Raw genomic sequence first — 19,488 nt, 5'->3', positions numbered from 1 at the left:
CTCTGCCATGACCCATCCGACTTGGGTGGCCCTACACGGCATGGCTCATAGTTTCATTGAGCTAGACAAGGCTGTGGTCCATATAATCAGTTTGGTTAGTTTTCCGTGATTGTGGTTTTCATTCTATCTGCCCTCCGATGGATAGGGATAAGAGGCTTATGGAAGCTTCCTGATAGGCGAGACTGGCTGAGGGGGAAACTGGTTCTTGTTCAGATGGGCAGGGCCATGCTCAGTAAATCTTTAATCCAATTTTCTGTTGATGGGCAGGGCTGTGTTCCCTCCCTGTTGGTTGACCTGAGGCCAAACTATAGTGGAGGCAAGGAAGATAATGGCGAGCTCCTTCCAAAGGTTCTGTGCATGCACTGCTGCACCCGGTGCCTCTGACCCTGAAGCAGGCCACCGCTGACCCACGCCTCCGCCAGAGACCCCTGGACACTCACGGGCATGTCTCGGTCAGATTCTTGTGGGGTCACAGCTCCTTTCTTCTGGGTCCTGGTGCACACAAGGTTTTGTTTGTGCCCTCCAAGGGTCTGTTTCCCCAGTCCTGTGTAACTTCTGGTGGTTCTCTGGTGGGTCAAGAGCTACCTGGAGTAACAGGCAAATTTGGCCTTGGAGTATAAAACAAAGCAGGGCAAAGGCTAACAGAGTTTTGCCAAAGGAACGCACTGGTCATAGCAAACACTGTCTTCCAACAACACAAGAGAAGACTCTACACATGGACATCACCAGATGGTCAATACCGAAATCAGATTGATTATATTCTTTGCAGCAAAGATGGAGAAGCTCTATACAGTCAGCAAAAACAAGACTGGGAGCTGACTGTGGCTCAGATCATGAACTCCTTATTGCCAAATTCAGACTTAAATTGAAGAAAGTAGGGAAAACCACTGCGCCATTCAGATATGACCTAAATCAAATCCCTTATGACTACACAGTGGAAGTGACAAAGAGATTCAAGGGATTAGATCTGATAGACAAAGTGCCTAAAGAACTACGGATGGAGCTTCCTGACATTGTACAGGAGGCAGTGATCAAAACCATCTCCAAGAAAAAGAAATACAAAAAGGCAAAATGGCTGTTTGAGGAGGCCTTACAAATAAGTGAGAAAAGAAGAGAAGCTAAAGGCAAAGGAGAAAAGGAAAGATATACCCATTTGGATGCAGAGTTCCAAAGAATAGCAAGGAGAGATAAGAAAGCCTTCCTCAGTGATCAGTGCAAAGAAATAGAAGAAAACAATAGAATGGAAAAGACTAGAGATGTCTTCAAGAAAATTAGAGATACCCAGGGAACATTTCATGCAAAGATGGGCTCAATAAAAGACAGGAATGGTATGGACTTATCAGAAGCAGAAGATATTATGAAGAGGTGGCAAGAATACACAGAAGAACTATACGAAAAAGATCTTCATGACCCAGATAATCATGATGGTGTGATCACTCATCAACCTAGAGCCAGACATCCTGGAGTGCAAAGTCAAGTGGACCTTAGGAAGCATCACTACGAACAAAACTAGTAGAGGTGACGGAATTCCAGTTGAGCTATTTCAAATCCTAAAAGATGATGCTATGAAAGTGCTGCACTCAATATGCCAGCACATTGGGAAAACTGAGCAGTGGCCACAAGACTGGAAAAGGTCAGTTTTCATTCCAATCCCAAAGAAAGGCAATGCCAAAGAATGTTCAAACTACTGCACAATTGCACTCATCTCACATGCAAGCAAAGTAATGCTCTAAATTCTCCAAGCCAGGCTTCAACAGTATGTGAACTGTGAACTTCCAGATGTTCAAGCTGGTTTTAGAAAAGTCAAAGGAACCAGAGATCAAATTGCCAACATCTGTTGGATCATAGAAAAAATAAGAGAGTTCCAGAAAAATATCTACTTCTGCTTTATTGACTATGCCAAAGCCTTTGACTGTGGAGTACAACAAACTGTGGAAAATTCTAAAAGAGATGGGAGTACCAGACCACCTGACCTGCCTCCCAAGAAATCTGTATGCAAGTCAGGAAGCAACAGTTAGAACTGGACATGGAACCACAGACTGGTCCCAAATAGGAAAAGTATGTCGAGGCTGTATATTGTCATCCTACTTATTTAACTTATATGCAGAGTACATCATGCAAAATGCCGGGCTAGATGAAGCACAAGCTGGAATCAAGATCAATAACCTCAGAAATGTAGATGACACCACCCTTATGGCAGAAAGTGAAGAAGAACTAAAGAACCTCTTGATGAAAGTGAAAGAGGAGAGTGAAAAAGTTGACTTAAAGCTCAACATTCAGAAGACTAAGATCATGGCATCCAGTTCCATCACTTCATGGCAAATAGATGGGGAAACAATAGAAACAGTGAGAGACTATTTTGGGGGGCTCCAAAATCACTGCAGATGATGACTGCAGCCATGAAATTAAAAGATGCTTGCTCCTTGGGAAAAAAGCTATGACCAACCTAGACATCATAGTAAAAAGCAGAGACATTACTTTGCCAACAAAGGTCTGTCTAGTCAAAGCTATGGTTTTTCCAGTAGTCATGTATGGATGTGAGAGTTGGACTTTAAAGAAAGCTGAGTGCCAAAGAATTGATGCTTGTGAACTGTGGTGTTGGAGAAGACTCTGGAGAGTCCCTCAGACTGCAAGGAGATCCAACCAATCCATCCTAAAGAAAATCAGTCTTGAATATTCATTGGAAGGACTGATGTTGAAGCTGAAACTCTAATACTTTGACCACCTGATGCGAAGAACTGACTCACTGGAAAAGTTCTTGATGCTGGGAAAGATTGAAGGCGGGAGGAGAAGGGCATGACAGAGGATGAGATGGTATCACCGACACAATGGACGTGAGTTTGAGTAGGCTCTGGGAGTTAGTGATGGACAGGGAGGCCTGGCATGCTACAGTCCATGGGGTCACAAAGTCGGACATGACTGAGTGACTAAACTGAACTAAACTGATGTGTCAATTATGCTACATGCTAAACAAGCAACCTGGTTTTTTAGTACCTTTACAAAGGTAAACTGCTAAACATACTGTGGCCTTCACTGGTGGTCTAGTGGCTAAGACTCCTAGCTCCCAATGCAAGGGACCCAGGTTCAATTCCTGGTCAGGGAACTAGATCCCACATGCTGCAACTAAGATTTTGAATCCCGAAACTAAAGATCCCTTGTGCCACAGTAAAAATCCAGCACAGCCCAATAAATAGATTTTTTTTAACTATTTATTTATTTTTGGCTGTGCTGGATCTTCGTTGCTGCTTGGGCTTTCACTCTAGTTGTAATGAGAGGGGGCTGCTCTCTAGTTGCGGTCAGCAGGCTTCTCATTACCGTGGTTTCTCTTGTTGCAAAACACTGTCTCTGAGGGCATGTGGGCTTCTGCAGTTGGGGCACACAGGTTTAGCTATTCGCTGAGACATATGGAGTCTTCCCAGACCAGAGACTGAACCCATGTTCTCTACACTGGCAGGCGAATTCTTAACCCCTGGATAAAATATATATACATTTCCTCATTTTGCTGTAGGAACATCACTATAAGCTAGTGTCTAAGACCTTCCATAAGTAAATATTCTACAGCCTATATTGATAACTCCTTCAACACCTGACAGTTCTCCGGTGGGAAGCTATTTGCTCAGTCCAGAGTGAGTTTACCATGCTTCCCTGTAAGCTTATACCTTTTCTCCAGTCATTACCAGGGTCAAAACCTGCCTTTCAGAATACAAGTCCTCCACATGGTCAAGGTGACTTCCTTGTTGAAACTGGAGCACATGGAGAAGGCATATAATCACTCACTGAGCGATGAAACATGGAACAGGGGATGACTCAGTAAACATTTTAAGGAATGTTTGCAAAGTGTGATCTTCAAATCAGTGTTGAAGTTAAATTCCCAACTTGGTCTCCACACAACTGTTATACTGACTTGTGTTTTGGTACAACGCCATTGGTCTCCACTGACAGCCTCCATGAAAACAGCCCAGGAGACTCATCACTGCCTTCACCATAAGGAGGCCCCCCAGGGGAAAAAAAATCCCATCTGGTCTGCACGCCAAGTATATTGTACTTTTTTTTTCGAACAACTGGTTTGTTAAACACAGCCCTGACCAGGTTTCACTGCTGGAAAATTCAAGCCAAATTGTGACCCATCCGTTCTTGGTATGGAGCAGAGATGGGGTGCAAGGTCAGGAAGGCAGGGGGTGGATGTGGTCCGAGGGTCTTCTCTGTGAATGGCACTCCGGGACTGTGCATGCAGGACCCCTTGGCCTTCTGGTACGCCCTTTTTTCTTTTGGCTGCTTAGGGTCTTGATTAAAGCATGTGGCACCTTTAGTTTGTGGCATGTGAGCTCTTAGTTGCTGCATGTGGCATCTAGTTCCCTGACCAGGGACTGAAACCAGGTCCCTGGCATTGGGAGCTCTGAGTCTTAGCCACTGGGCCACCAGGGAAGTCCCCTGGTATGTGCTTTTAAAGCCTTGTTTTTCCTTCCTCTTTTTTTTCCCTCAGGCTTTCTTTATTCATCTTTTCCCTCTCCTCTATTTTGAAGTTTTATATCGTTGTATCCTGTGTGTCCTCATAAGCTTCTTGAAGTCCTTTGTGGAATTAAGACACAGCGTAAATTAATAAGTTACAAATGCAAACCAGCATTGGTCAGTGCCCTTAGCATCATTATATCCAGGCCACAGCACCCAGACCCTTACTCCTGTAGCGGTGCTTGTCTCAGCTCAGATCTATTGGTCTTTAAGCTGGTGCTTCCATAACGTCAGAACATGGTATGCAAGCTCCTGTGTGAGCTGAGAGTCCAATATAGCTGGAAGCATATGGCTACCACTGTGAAATGTTCTTTCTCATTTCCCAAGGAGTTTTAGAGAAATGCACAAGAACATATGTCCAGTACTAAGATTCCCTGCCAGATTTTTTTTACCCCTAAATTGTGGTTTGATATTTCAGATCATTAAGTAGACACATCTGTCTGAGCATGTTTTCCTTTTCAAGAAAAAAAGATCATTTGAAGACAGCTACCCAGTGACTGTCAGCTTTCTTAGTTTGCCCGGACACACTTGGTGCCCTTGGCCCTGGAATCAGGCAGAAATTGATCCACACAAGTGAGTGCCACCATCTGTTCACCACCCTGTATCCCCTGGGTGTTGAGCGAAAATAGAAATTCATTTTCCTGTTTGTTTTTAAGCATATGTTGGTTATGTGTGTGTGTGTTAGTTGCTCAGTCATGTCCAACTCTTCGCGACCCCATGGACTGTAGCCTGCCTGGTTCCTCTGTCCATGGGATTTCCCAAGCAAGAATACTGGAGTGGGTTGCCATGCCCTCCCCCAGGGGATCTCCCCAACCAGGAGATCGAACCCAGGCCTTCCACGTTGGAGGCAGATTCTTTACCGTCTGAACCGCCAGGGAAGCCCTGATGTTGGGGAGTATTTCCTAGTAAATCTATGGTTTAGGGGAAATAATCTTCAAGTCAAACCATTCTCATCCAAATCTTGGCTTGTCATCAACTGTGACTTTGAGCAAATCATGTAACCCTAGTGCAGCCCCCACAGGACTATTCAGGTGTGACCGTGTATGTACCATGCAGCCTGGTAGAAATGCATTTCCCCAGCCTGGGATGAAGTGAGATAATGGTCACTAGGAGGAAAAATGCCACTTATTTGGCTCAAACATGATCCACGGTGCTAGGATTTTAGCTCCCTCAAATTCTTCCCAGCTCTTTTGAAAAAGAATCTTCATGGACTCCTCCCTGCAGGCCCACCAGCCAGTGCTCCCGAAACCTGAGGTCCTGGTGCCCCCTCCTTGGTGTCCTCCACATATGGACAGAGTCCCCCCGTGGAGTCACTCTGGCACCTGCCACCTGTGAGATCCTTGTCCTCCCAAGAGCACCTCTGAGTGTAGAGCACGCCCTTCACCCTTGCTTGGCTTGTCAGGATGCTAAATAAGCCAGAGCATTGGTGGGACAGCACAGCAGAGATGTAGGCGTTCTCGGAGCGTCCTCCATGGTGTCCACCCCAGGTTCTGTGGGCACCATCCCAGGTCGCTGCAGAGCCCCACGGTGATGTAACCTCAGGAGGCCTCTGGCTCTTTGGCGATGGGAATTCCAGCCGGTCACTGGCCGCTGAACAGTCGTGGGTGAGGCCTGGACAGCTGTCCCCCACTACCTGCAGGGAAGCTGGGAAACTGCCTGCCGGAGGAGGGTAGAGGAAGTGGAAATAGGACAGATACAGGCTTTTCAGAGAGCCAGAGCTCACAGGAGGCCTTGCCGTTTGTTACATGAGATACATACAGCCGTGGCTCTCTGTAGGTGGTGGTCTTGCTGTTTGTTATGGGAGATACATAGAGCTGTGGTATTTTATAACTTCCTCTCTTAGGAATCAGCCATGATGAACTACAGAATTTCTGGTCCAACTCATTCTGCTCTGCTAAGAATTTCCCCCTTTCCTCCAATACATTGTCACTTGGACAGGAGATAAACCTGAGCCCCTCAACTCTCAGCCCCAGAAAAATGAAGCTGAGATGCAACTGCCTGGTTGGAACCAGGGAACTTGTCTTAAAAGCTTGCACACGTGGCCAGACTGTGCTTTTTAATTTAGATTGAACTGACTGGGGGCGTGAACTTGATAGAGGTTACAGGCATGCTGAGCTGCAGCCACCCATCAACCCTGCCTTCTGACCATTCTGGTTTCTTGCCTCCCAGCCATGAAATCAAAAGACACTTGCATCTCGGAAGGAAAGCTATGACAAACCTAGAGAGCGTATTCAAAAGCAGAGACATCAGTTTGTCAACAAAGGTTCATATAGTCAAAGCTATGATTTTTCCAGTAGTCATGTACGGATGTAAGAGTTGGACCATAAAGAAGGCTGAGCACTGAAGAATTGATGCTTTCAAATTGTGGTGCTGGAGAAGACCACATATTCAGTCACACACATATTAATACATGTATCCATTTTCCCCCAAACTCCCCTCCTGTCCAGGCTGCCACATGACATTGAGCAGAGTTCCCTGTCCTATATACAGTAGGTCCTTGTTGATTATCCATTTTAAATATAGCAGTGTAGTACTGACTTAATTTTAATCTTCAAGGGAAGACTGATTGATAAGAACATTGAGGAAAAGTAATGAGACCCTCCTAGAGTTTTCTAATAATTGAGGAGAGGGATACAAACTTCAAGACAATGGAGGTAGAGAAAATGATGAAATACAAAATAATTTATCGTGCTTCAATTTTATGTGCCCAGTGAAAAGAAAGAATATATTATCAAGAAGGGACTGGCTTACATCGGGGTGAGATCAGAGGAGCCAACGAACAGCTGTGTTCCTTGTATCCCCAGACATCTGGGGGGGGGCGGGGAGGGCCCCGAGTCTGAACCTGGTCTGTTCAGCAATCCCTATTGTGAAAGTGGAAGCAGGCAGCTTTCAAAACCAGCAGGATGCTCAGATCTCAGGCTGGCCAAGCAACCTTCCAGCTGTAACCGGTTTTTCATAGTCAGCTGAATTAGATATTATTTATTGATGAAGCCTAAATACATAAAGGCTTTATATGAAACTGCAGATGTTAAAAAAAAAATCTAGCTGGGACAGTGTAAAACAGAAGAAAATTGCTAATAGGCATGTCATTTTCTGTTATGAAATCTATTTTTGGCTTTTTAAGTTACAGAAAAGTCACTATGAAAATTCTTCATTCTGGGGACTTCCCTGGAATCTAGTAGTTAAGACTGTGTGCTTCCAATTCAGGGGGGCGGGTTCAATCCCTGGTCAGGGGACTAAGATCCCACATGTCATGCAGAAGTGGCAAAAAAAAAAAAAGGAAGAAAGAAAATTTTTCATTTCTATCTTCTGATACAAGCACTTGGCCCACAGAACTGTCTTGGAAATATTCTGTAAAATTACTTTAAGAAAAACACTACAGGGTAAACAAAGTCCTACTGTATAGCACAGGGAACTATATTGAATATCCTGTGATAAACCATAATGGAAAAGGATATGAAAAAGATACCTTTCATATTCCTTGGTGGCTCAGCAGTAAAGAATCCACCAGCAATGCAGGAAACGCATAAGATGCAGGTCCAATTCCTGGGTGGAGAAGGTCCCCTAGAGGAGGGCAGAGCAACCCACTCCAGTATTCTTGCCTGGAGAATCCCATGGACAGAAGAGTCTGGCAGGCTACTGCCCATAGGGTCGCAAAGAGTCAGACATGAATGAGAGACTTAGCACGCACGCATATAAATCTGAATCACTTTACTGTACAGTAGACATTAACACAACAGTGTAAATCAACTCTACTTCAATAAAATAAATTAAAAAACAGAAAACTGCAGCTTGAATCCCTGCAAACCAGGGATCTGAAGGTGAGCATGTGTGGCCAGAGCAGGTCTGTGATAACTCACCCTGGAGCATGATGCCCTGGACGTCACAGGGCCATTAAGGTCTCTTGGGAAACAGTGCCAGAAAGGAGAAATCACTCATGAGTCTATCACAGAATGCTCCCTTTTCAGTGTGGCCTCGTGTTTCCATCGGTCCTCCTTCTTCTTAAAACTTACCGTGGTTCTGTGCCAGTGAAGCAAGAGAGATGCTGCAGAACAGACAGCATGACTTCAGCACAGGCTGCTGCTTCCAGCTCTGTCTCCTGGTCCAGGCCCTGCATCGTCCACGGCTCTGACTCTCTGCACCCTTCTCAGCAGCTTCCTCTCCCAGCGGGAAGTCAACAGAGCCGCCCAAAGAGCTGAGTTGACCTGCCTTCGGGCTCATGGGGGCAACCGAAGGCTTGTGATTAAAGGTCACTCGGTCTGTGGGGGCTGGAAGGTCTCCCGGGACAGGACCTGACAGCCTGCAGTGTAGACCCCCTCCGGCTGCTCCTGTGTTCCAAGGGGTCGCCCTTTCTCCTGTAGCATCCAGCGACCAGAGGGTACCGTGTCCAAGCGGTGTTGGCCCCTGTACCCTCCATCTCTGCCGTCCACTCCCAGATGTACTAAACTTCCTCACCTGCCTGCCCCAGCGTCCCTCCTCAAGCTTCCCCACTGTAGGCGCTCACTCATCTCCACTTGGGCTCTCGTGGGTACAAAGGCCCTCTGAGCCCCAGGACCAGGCCCTGGCTTAAGTCCAACACCCTGTCACTTACCTGCACATCTTACCCCTTACATGGTGGCTCCTGGAAGCCCTGGATCTTAACTGTGCTGACAGCAGGTGGAAACATCTGTGCTCTCTGGCTCCATCTAGAGGCTAGAAGACTGCAAACAGGAGGTGGGAAGGGACTACCTAGCTCCCTGCTTCCCGACTATCCCCAGCATCATTTCCATCCTACACCGCAGCCTCCCCACCTGGCCTCTCCCCTAAAGTTCAGAAACAGAAACAAGGCTCAAGCCCCTCCTGCCATCTGCTTTTTTTAAAATTGGAGTATAATTGCTTCACAATGTGTTAGTTTCTGCCGTTCAGCAGAACAGGTCTTGTTCAGTTGCTAAGTTGTGTCTGACTCCGCAACCCCATGGACTGCAGCACGCCAGGCTTCCCTGTCCTTCACTATCTCCCAGAGTTTGCTCAGATTCATGGCCTTTGAGTTGGTGATGCCATCCAACCATCTCATCCTCTGTCACCCCCTCCTCCTCTTGCCCTCAGTCTTTCCCAGCATCAGGGTCTTTTCCAATGAGTCCTATACATATATCCCCTCTTGGATTTCCTTCCCATCTGGGTCGCCACAGAGCATTGAGCAGACTTCCTGTGCTATACAGTAGGTTCTTATTAGTTATCTATTTTATGCATAGTAACAACAGTGTATATGTCAGTGAGTTGTCATCTGCTTTTATTCTGTCCAGTATCCATCTGCTTTTATTCTGTCCTGCCACCTGCTTTCCTCCAGATTTTCAGCCTCCCACTGGAGGAGCGTCTGCCTCCCCTTTCTTTCCCACCCCCACCAGCCATATGGATTGACTTATTCTTGAAAGTGCCTCAGAATAGGAGCACTGTGGGGTGGAGAGTGGACATTACTCAGAGGAGAAAACACATCCAGAGGCATTTCAAAAATATCCACAAAGCAATTCAATAAATATTTATGGAGCAGCTGCTCTATGTTAGAAGGGGGTGAGCAAAACAGATGAGGTTCCTGTCCTCACTGAGCTTACAGTCTGGAGCCTTTTGTAGGAAAGATTCCCAGGCAAGGGCATAGAGATTGACATGTTAGAGAGACCATTGTCACTGTAGAACCAACTGAAATGTCCATCCGTAAGGGGAAGGTCACCTAGGTGACAGAGCAGCCATACTATGGAGTGTTCTGCAATAGCTGCCAAGAATTAGACATCAAGATAGACACACTCACATGGAAGAAGAGTCTGTACATACGCATCTGAATATATCTGTACATATACGCAGACATATGTTATATGCATATATAACATATGCATATATATATGTTATATATGCATATATGTTAATATGTCTGCGTGAGTATAAAGAAATCTAAATAAACACAACTAGTAACAGTGGTTTCCTCTAGGAGGTAAGATTTGACACAGCTGGGGAGAGGGACAGGAGGGAACTTTTACCTTTACTTTATAAACATCTATCTTGTTTGGATTTCGTGCAACAAATTCTGTATTGCTTTAGTAATTTTTTTCTCCATCTTTAAAAGAGTTTTATGTAATTTTAGAGGTTGCTTTCCATTTATAGTTATTACCAAGTATTGGCTATATTCCCCGTGTTACACAATCCATCCTTGAGCCTGTTTCTCTTATGCCCAATAGTTTGTTCCTCCCACTCTCCCACCATTGACCCTCCCCCCAGCCACTGGGAACCACTAGTTTGTTCTCTATATCTGTGAATCTGCTTCTTTTCTGTTATAGTCACTAATTTGCTGTATTTTTTTTAGATTCCACATATAAGTGATATCATAAGTATTTGTCTTTCTCTGTCTGACCTATTTCAGTTAGCATAAAGTCCATCCATGTTGCTGCATATGGCAAAATTTCATTCTTTTTATGACTGAGTAGTATTCCGTTGGGTGAATACATATACATGTATATGTATATCCCACATCTTCTTTATCCATTCATCTGTTTACGGACAGTTAGGTCATTTCCATACCTTGGCAATTGTAAACAATGCTGCTATGAACACTGGGTGTGCTAAGTCGCTTCAGTCGCTTCCGACTCTGTGAGCCTGTGGACAGTGGCCGGCCGGGCTCCTCTGCCTCACAGGATTTGGATAATGTTTCCTGTGGTTTTCATTCGCATTTCCCTGCCGATCAGCAATGTCACGCATCTTTCATGCTCTGGTTGATCAGCTGCATTTCCTCTTTGGAAAAACGTCTGTTCAGCTCTGCTGCCCATTCTTTTAGTTGGATTGTTAGGTTTTTTGATTTTGAGTTACATGAGCTGTTTATATATATTGGATATAAATCCTTTACCACTCATATAATTTGCTGATACATTCTCTTATTCAATAGGTTATATTTCAATTTGTCAGTAGTTTCCTTTGCTGCACAAAGCTTTTAAGTTTAATTAGATCTCACTTGTTTTTATTTCCCTTTAGGAGATATGTTTGAAAAAAATATTGTTCTTTGTATAATTTTTAAGACTAAGAAAATGGGAAAAATATATACCAAGAGTTGTTGTTCCTGGCAGGTAAACTAGTTTATGAGGGCTTCCTAGGTGGCACTGTGTGCTAATTGCTCAGTGGCGTCCAACTCTGCAACCCCATGGACTGTATTCCCCCAGGCTCCTCTGTCCATGAAATTCTCCAGGCAAGAATACTGGAGTGGCTTGCCACTTCTTTCTCAAGCAGATCTTCCCGACCCAGGTTGTCTCCCACATTGCAGGCAGATCCTAACCCTAAGCCACCAGGTTAGTGCCACCAGGTGGCACGGGTGCTAAAGAATCTACCTGCCAATGTAGGATATGCAGGTTTGATCCTTGGGTCAGGAAGACCCACTGTAAAAGGAAACGGCCCTCCACCCCAGTATTCTTGCCTGGAGAATCCCATGGACAGAGGAGCCTGGTGGGCTGCAGTATAATGGGTCACAAAGAGTCAAATACGACTGAGCGATTGAGCTCCCACACAATCTAGTTTACATCTTTGGAGTTATTTCCAAACCGTATATGGTTGAGAGAAGATGGGGAAATCGGGCAACTCACTCAACCACCTCTCGTCCCCCTGTCCTGTAGGAATGCATGTCCCCTCCCGACGGTCTCCGCAAGGAGTCCCTAGGACGGGAAGGCGTCCTGCGTGGACTCCCTCTCATCTTCACTCTGTCCTCTTCCTCTCCTCCTTCATCCCTGCTATGTTTTCACCTCCTCTCTGTCTCCCATTCAAAGTCCTCATCTGGCTTGTTTCCCCAAGCTGTCATCTTTTGCCATGGAAATCAGCAAATTCCAAATTTCCTCCCATGATGTAATATTTTCACCAGTTCTAGTATCTGATGTAAATCAAAATCAGTATATTTCCCGTCTGGTTCTGCTTCTTTAAGCCTAGTGGTTAGACTCAGAGAAAGAAAATTATTGCCTGAATCTCTTATCAGACTGTTGTTTTTATAGTTTTTTTTTTTTTTTCTTTTTTTGAGGGGAGATCATTGTCCCTACTCATCCAAAATTAAACATATCTGCCTGGGTTAGTTTCTGTCCAGAAATACTCATCACATCTTTCAAGATCTGCAGTCCTCCACACTGTATTTTTTTGGGGGTTTTTTTTGGTGGGGGGGGATGAAAAATATATTTATGCACACTTTTCTATTTCCTACACTTGGAACATCTTTATACCTTTCATATTGCTTTTTATTTATTTATTTATTTATTTTTAATGCCAATTAACAATGCTGTGATAGTTTCAGGTGAGCAGTGAAGGGACTCAGCCACACATATACATGTAACCTTTCTCCCACAAACCCTCCTCCCATCCAGGCTGCCACATAACATTGAGCAGAGTTCCAGGTACTATGCAATAGGTTTTTGTTGGTTATCTGTTTTAAATATAGCATGAAAAAAAAAAAATGAAAAAAAAAAAAAAATATAGCATGACCTTCCCGAAGTCCTTAACTGTCCCTTCCCCCCAGCAACCATGAGCTCATTTTCTAAGTCTGTCAGTCTCTTTCTCTTTTGTAAGTTCATTTGTATCATTTCTTTTGATTCCACAAATAAGGGATGTCATATGATAATTCTCCTTCTCTGTCTGACTTACTTTATTCAGCGTGACACTTTCTGGGTCCATCCCTGTTGCTGCAGATGGCCTTAGTTCATTCTTTTTAATGGCTGACTAATATTCATACACACACACACACACACACATCACATCACATCTTTATCCATTCTTCTGTTGATGGACATTTAGATTGTTTCCATGTCTTGGCCACTGTAAACAGTGCTTCAATGAACATTGGGGTACATGTATATTTTCAGGCCATGTTTTTCTCTGGGTATATATGTTTCCCTGGTGGCTCAGATGGTAAAGAATCTGCCTGCAACTTGGGAGACCTGGGTTTGATCCCTGAGTTGAGAACGGATCCCATGGAGAAGGGAACAGCTACCCACTCCAGTATTCTGGCCTGGAGAATTCCATGGACAGAGGAGCCTGGTGGGCTACAGTCCATGGGGTCGCAAAGAGTTGGATCCCACTATGTGACTTCACTTTCACTTTCCACTTTCATGCCCAGGAATGGGATTGCAGGGTCATATGATAGCTCTATTTTTAGTTTTCTAAAGAACCTCTATACTGTTCTCCATAGTGGCTGTACCAATAGAGAAATGCGAATCAAAACTACAGTGAGATATCACCTCACTTTGGTCAGAAAGGCTATCATCGAAAAATCCACAAATAGTAAATGCTGGAGAGGGTGTGGAGAGAAGGGAACCCTCCAACACTGTTTGTGGGGATGTAAACTGGTACAGCCATTACTGTATTTTTTAGCTTGTTATTCTGAAAGAGCGTGTGGCCCTTCCCAACTTTGGAAAGCCTGCTTTAATTTGTTGCCAAAGGGAGTCTTGCCCTCCCACCCCATTCCTTGGGTATCTCAAGGCTGCACAGGGCAGGGAAGAGGGGGAGAGGAGAGAGCACCTACCACATAATAAGCTCAGTGAGTGCCTTGTATTGACATTATATTCAATGTCATTATCAGTTCTCAGACCTTAAATCACGCCTTAACCATTCATGGATAGGTATAGCTAGAATTTTTTTTTCTTTTATTTTACATTTAACAAAATTTCCTGTTAAACCCGAGACAGGCTAGATTTCTGTCCTGGCTTCATTACTTTCTGAGTGATATTAAGTAGCCATTCATCTCTGAGCCTCGGTCATCTCATCTGTAAAATGGGGAGATTAATAGTACCAACCTCATAGTGATGTTGTGAGGTTAAATAAGTCAATAAAAGTAAAGCACATGGGATAGTGTCTGACACATAGTAAGTATATTACTAGTATTTGCTATTAGACTGCAAATGCCCTTCCTTGTAAATTTTCTTCTTTGCTATTTTTCAGATTTTAATTCTACCTTCCAAAGACATAGATCATCTACTCAGTTTTTATCTGAATCACGTGCACACAATTCATTGCTGTGCTTTTATCTTTTCCTCCCCACTTCTTTGGTCTCAGTGCTTTTTAAATCATCCTTCTGGTCTCACCTTCACCCCATGGCTCCAGGACGCCTTTGTGGTCACCTGTCTTGAGACTGGGTGAGATCTACCCGTCAAATGCACCATGGTTTCCCCAGTGACACACTCAGACTTTTGTTTCATGTCTCACCATCCTATGGGACCGTGGGCTTCATGAGAGCAGAGAGCATGTGTGTTCCTCCATGCTGAGCTAGTGTCTAGCTCAGAACATACCATGTACTTTCTACTCCTTCAACAAGGAAATGCAGATGTAAGAAGTATGAAAAAAATGGATTCCAGACTCAGTCTCCATTTCTGCAAAAACAGCCTTTTAAGAACAAGAGGTGGCGAAGGACAGGGAAGCCTGGCGTGCTGCAGTCCATGGTGTCACAAAGAGTTGGACTGAACAGCAACAAAGAACACAGACAACTGAGAGTTTTGAAAGTGACATAAACATCTGGAGATAAAGTTGTTTGCATCTCTATTGGGCCAGGTCCTATTTTAGATAATGATAGTGTAGGTTATCAAGCTGATAATGTTCCAGACTGCTTTTATGGTTTTCAATTTAACCTTGGGAATAAGCTTATTTACTACTTCATGGAAAGCTTTGGAATTAAAAAATACTCTTTCCCTTCCACTTATCAAGAGGAAGATAATAAGCACCAGATGCTAGTTTTGAAAACTAACTCCTGCAGAAAAAACATGGGTCTCAAATTTTTCTTATTCGCCTGTTGTATTCTTATTATCTTGTTCTCCCATAACCAATGAGAAAAAGTGTATGTGTGTGTGTACATACACACATATATGTGTATACACATACGCTTGTATATGCGTAGTATAAGCATGATTGTACCTTGTTATCCACCAGCAGATAGGTTCCAAGACCCCTTTGAATACCAAAGTTTGTGGATGCTCAAGTCCTTGATATAAAATAGCTTAGTATTTACATATAACCTATACACAATCTCCTGTATACTTTTAATTGATTATTTATAATATCTAACACAATGTAGGGCTTCCCAGGTGACTAAGTGGTAAAGAATTCTCCTGCCAAGCAAGAGACATGGATTCAATCTCTGGGTTCGGAAGATCCCCTGGTGAAAGAAATGGCAACCTACTCCCGTATTCTTGCCTGAAGAATCCCATGGACAGAGGAGCCTGGCGTGCTACAGTCCATGGGGTCACAGAGAGTGGGACACAACTTAGGGACTAAACGAAACACAAAAACAAGGCAAGCACTATTAAATAGTTGCCATGGCAAATTCAAGTTTTGCTTTTTGGAACTCTGGAATTTCTTCCCTAGTATTTTTGATTCACAGGTGGTTGACTCTTCAGATGCAGAACACACAGATATGGAGGGTTGACTCTGTGTGTGTGTGTGTGATGGTTCTGTGAAATTCACTGAACCTCCCCTGGTTCCCCGAGTCTTTATCAAGCCCTGTTTTGGGTTTCCTTCCAATTAAAGAAGGGCTTCTGGCAACATTCTTCCCGCTACAGTTGTTTCAAGCAATTTTGTGTAAAATAGTTAAAGTCCCTTTAGCCAATCTAATAACTATTAGAACTTTGTTTATTCATCCAGCAGTTAATTTTGGAATGCTTCCTGTATCCTGAAGTTCAGCTCATTTAATTTTTTCTGAATGCTTTAGCCCTGTTAGAACAGGACGGCTTTCAAACACAGCTGTACAGTGGTTTATTCACAGCAAGTGAAATAAATCCCTTGCACCAGAAGCTCGAGTTTTAAAACAGAAAATAAACTGAGCTTGAAGACCTGAAAAACAAACCTTAATACCATCCCCAGCTAAGAAGCATAAATTCACAAATAAGTTCTCTTTGTCACAGTAAGTGCTGGTTGGTGAAGAAGTAACTTGAATATGAGTAACTTCATCTCACAGCAGCTTCTCTCTTCTCCTGTGGGTTTCTGTTAAAATATAAAAGGTTATATTTCATTCACTTTGGCCACCTGATGTGAAGAGCCAACTCATTGGAAAAGACCCTGATGCTGGAAAAGATTGAACGCAGGAGAAGGGATTGACAGAGGGTGAGATGGTAGGATGGCATCACCAATTCAACAGACATGAGTTTGAGCAAACTCCAAGAGATAGTGGAGGACAGGGAAGCCTGGCATACTGCATTCCATGAGGTTCTCAAAGAGTTGGACAGGACTGAGTGACTGAGCAACAGATTTCATTTACTTACCTTAAAGTCAGTAATATTTAATCCAACCAGAAAACATAGTCATTGTCAGTTTGGAACCAAGCATTGCACATTATCTCTGAATAAATATGATGAAATGTTCCTTTTGCAGATGCAGGTACTGGCATTACGATGAAAACCTCCTCACAGCCAGCATCATCATTGTCTTCCATAATGAAGGGTGGTCTACCCTTATGAGAACAGTCCACAGTGTAATTAAAAGGACTCCAAGGAAATACTTAGCAGAAATCGTGTTAATTGATGATTTCAGTAACAAAGGTAATGGCTAAGGGATTGACATTTAATCTATAAAGTAAGCTTAAATTATAAATAGTCGCAAACATGTAATCTCAAAATACTGTAAAAATTAATGGTATCCATTGATAGCATCTATAATCAACAAGTTGGCACTGTGCTAAGCATTGTATGTGAATTAGTTTCTTTAGTTCTGACAGTAATCCTTGTGAGAGATATCATTCATTTTCATTTTGCACTTAAAACTAAGACATGTTAAGTAACTTGCCAGAGGTGACAGGTGGTAATTAACAGCTGCCTCACCATCTATATAGTCTGCACATTTAATCACGGTCTTGTACTATATCAATTCTTTGGGCCTTGGATTTTATAAAAATTTAATTGTAAAGGTAATTCATTAAATGACTGAAAAAATGCAGTGGCGTGTAAGTTGTAATGTCATCCAGAGCCCTATCTAAATCTATATACTGAGATCTGTATAGTTGACTCATTGGAAAAGACCCTGATGCTGGGAGGGATTGGGGGCAGGAGGAGAAGGGGATGACAGAGGATGAGATGGCTGGATGGCATCACCGACTCGATGGACATGGGTTTGAGTTAACTCCGGGAGTTGGTGATGGACAGGGAGGCCTGGCATGCTGCGATTCATGGAGTCGCAAGATGTCGGACACTTTATTTTGCATTTGAATGATGGTGCAAACATTGAATTTCACCAGAAACCATGGGCTATTTTGTTTATAATAGAAAGTATCTACTAAAGCTTCCTTTGTTCTATATTTGATTTAGGATATTTGAATAGAAGGAAACTGTTTTACTTTTTATTCTTCTTATGGAGTGAGCACTAATGCATTTATGGTGGCATCAGTTAGTCTTGGTTCCACTTGACAAGGGAGAGATTGAGCAATAATTCTCCAGTTAAGTGGGGTGGGTTTTTTTTTTTCTCCTTCAAATAGATCCATTATTGTAAGCTGAATATATCTTCTTAGTGACATAAATATCAAAAGATAGATAATGCTACAGTCCAACGGACTCTCAAGAGTCTTCTCCAGGGATGTTAGAAAAGAAGTTAGAACATGGTCAGCATGAAAAAAAACATTCAAAATGGCTTTAAAAAAGCTTCCTCCAAAACGTAATTTAGAACTCTCCAAGTTCTAAACCAAGTTTATAAATCTCTGCTGTTTTTGAAAGGACACAACCAGAATCTTGATCTTGCACACAGTATATTAGCATGGAGAGAAATAGAAATATGACCTACTTACTTCCATTTCCCCTCCTCATTATACACCTAATCACTTTCTTCAACTAATCACAGCAGAGAATTTATAATTTTAGAGTAAAGAGCAGAGAGAATGTATAACTTTATATTTTTCAGTCATCAAATCCCTTTAACTGAGACATCTTGGTTGCAATTTTCTATGGTAGGAGTATTTTCATTATGAATGCTATTCCTGTCTCAAGATAAATATTTGATAATATGCTTTTAAGTGATATTGTTGGTGCCAACAGTGTTTTAAATTTAGCAAAACTTAAATCTACCAAAAATAACAAATTCCATGTCAGGCCTGTACCAATTTTAAGAACCACTACATCATTAATACAAGTTAAAAAGCTCAGCATAGTCTTTTAAAAAGTGAAGGTACATCATAAGGTGTTTCCCATTCTAAAAGCTTGCTTTCTTGCTTGGCCCAAGGAAAGAAGAACAAAATTTTGTGCTTAAGTTTTTTGCCCAGTTTAATTTTTGTGTGATCAGTGCTTCTATTGTTCCAAATCTCTAACAGCCTCTTGTAACACATTAAAAGCAGTTACATATAGGATCTTCCTCTCTCAGTGCAGAGCCATTGGTTGGGGCTACCCTTGGACAGAAGTTCAGAAAGTCTCTAATTACTTCTCCCAGTTTCAGAACAACCTTGACGTCTGTCAATCCTAGCCTCAGTAAAATTATACACTTTGGTAAACATGACTTGACTGAAACTAGTGTTGTTTTCTTTTCCCAGTATATTCAATAATTAAAACTTTGAGTTATAATTTTTCTCTGAAAGACAAAACACTTAACTAATTAATATAAAACCCCACAAAAGAGGTGGCTGCTCAGAAGCCTCGAGTTTCTGGAAGTTACAGTGTCCTCAAAACTCAAGGGTTTCAGGCCTTTAAACTGAGAACACCCCTCTGAGAACACCTGTGCCTCCAGCAAAGGGCTGCAGGGACCATGCGTCCTCGCAGGGCTTAGCAAACGAGCCTGGAAGAGCACTTCTGCTCACAACTACTCATCATTTCCTCCTGCCTCTTATTGGTCACAGCAAGTCACGTGGCCCAGCATGTGGTCCCAGGCTGGGCAGGATGATCACCCCCCAGGAGAGGTGTTTCCTGTTTGGGACCCTGATCCCTCCGTCTCGGTGTTGGCATCAGTGAGACCCCATGGCGACCAAGTTGTCTTACCCAGAAACAGGTTTCTGAGATAACAATTTATTTTAGATTTATTTAGATAACATAC

At 43.1% G+C, this 19,488-nt stretch overlaps 1 protein-coding gene across 2 annotated transcripts in view; it reads left to right on the top strand.

The window, feature by feature from the left end:
- GALNT7 (polypeptide N-acetylgalactosaminyltransferase 7) overlaps nucleotides 1-19,488 on the top strand; it is a 141,576-nt gene that overhangs the window by 90,558 nt on the left and 31,530 nt on the right. For both annotated transcript variants that reach the window (XM_043486567.1, XM_043486566.1), the window contains exon 3: nucleotides 16,855-17,021. In XM_043486567.1, the coding sequence (XP_043342502.1) occupies nucleotides 16,855-17,021 (167 nt within the window). The remainder of the gene's footprint in view (nucleotides 1-16,854; nucleotides 17,022-19,488) is intronic.

This window comes from Cervus canadensis, chromosome 14, assembly GCF_019320065.1.
Source record: "Cervus canadensis isolate Bull #8, Minnesota chromosome 14, ASM1932006v1, whole genome shotgun sequence".
Classification (NCBI taxonomy): Eukaryota; Metazoa; Chordata; class Mammalia; order Artiodactyla; family Cervidae; genus Cervus; species Cervus canadensis.
The sequence above is the reverse complement of the archived record's forward strand: the minus strand, read 5'-3'. Positions and strand labels throughout refer to the sequence as shown.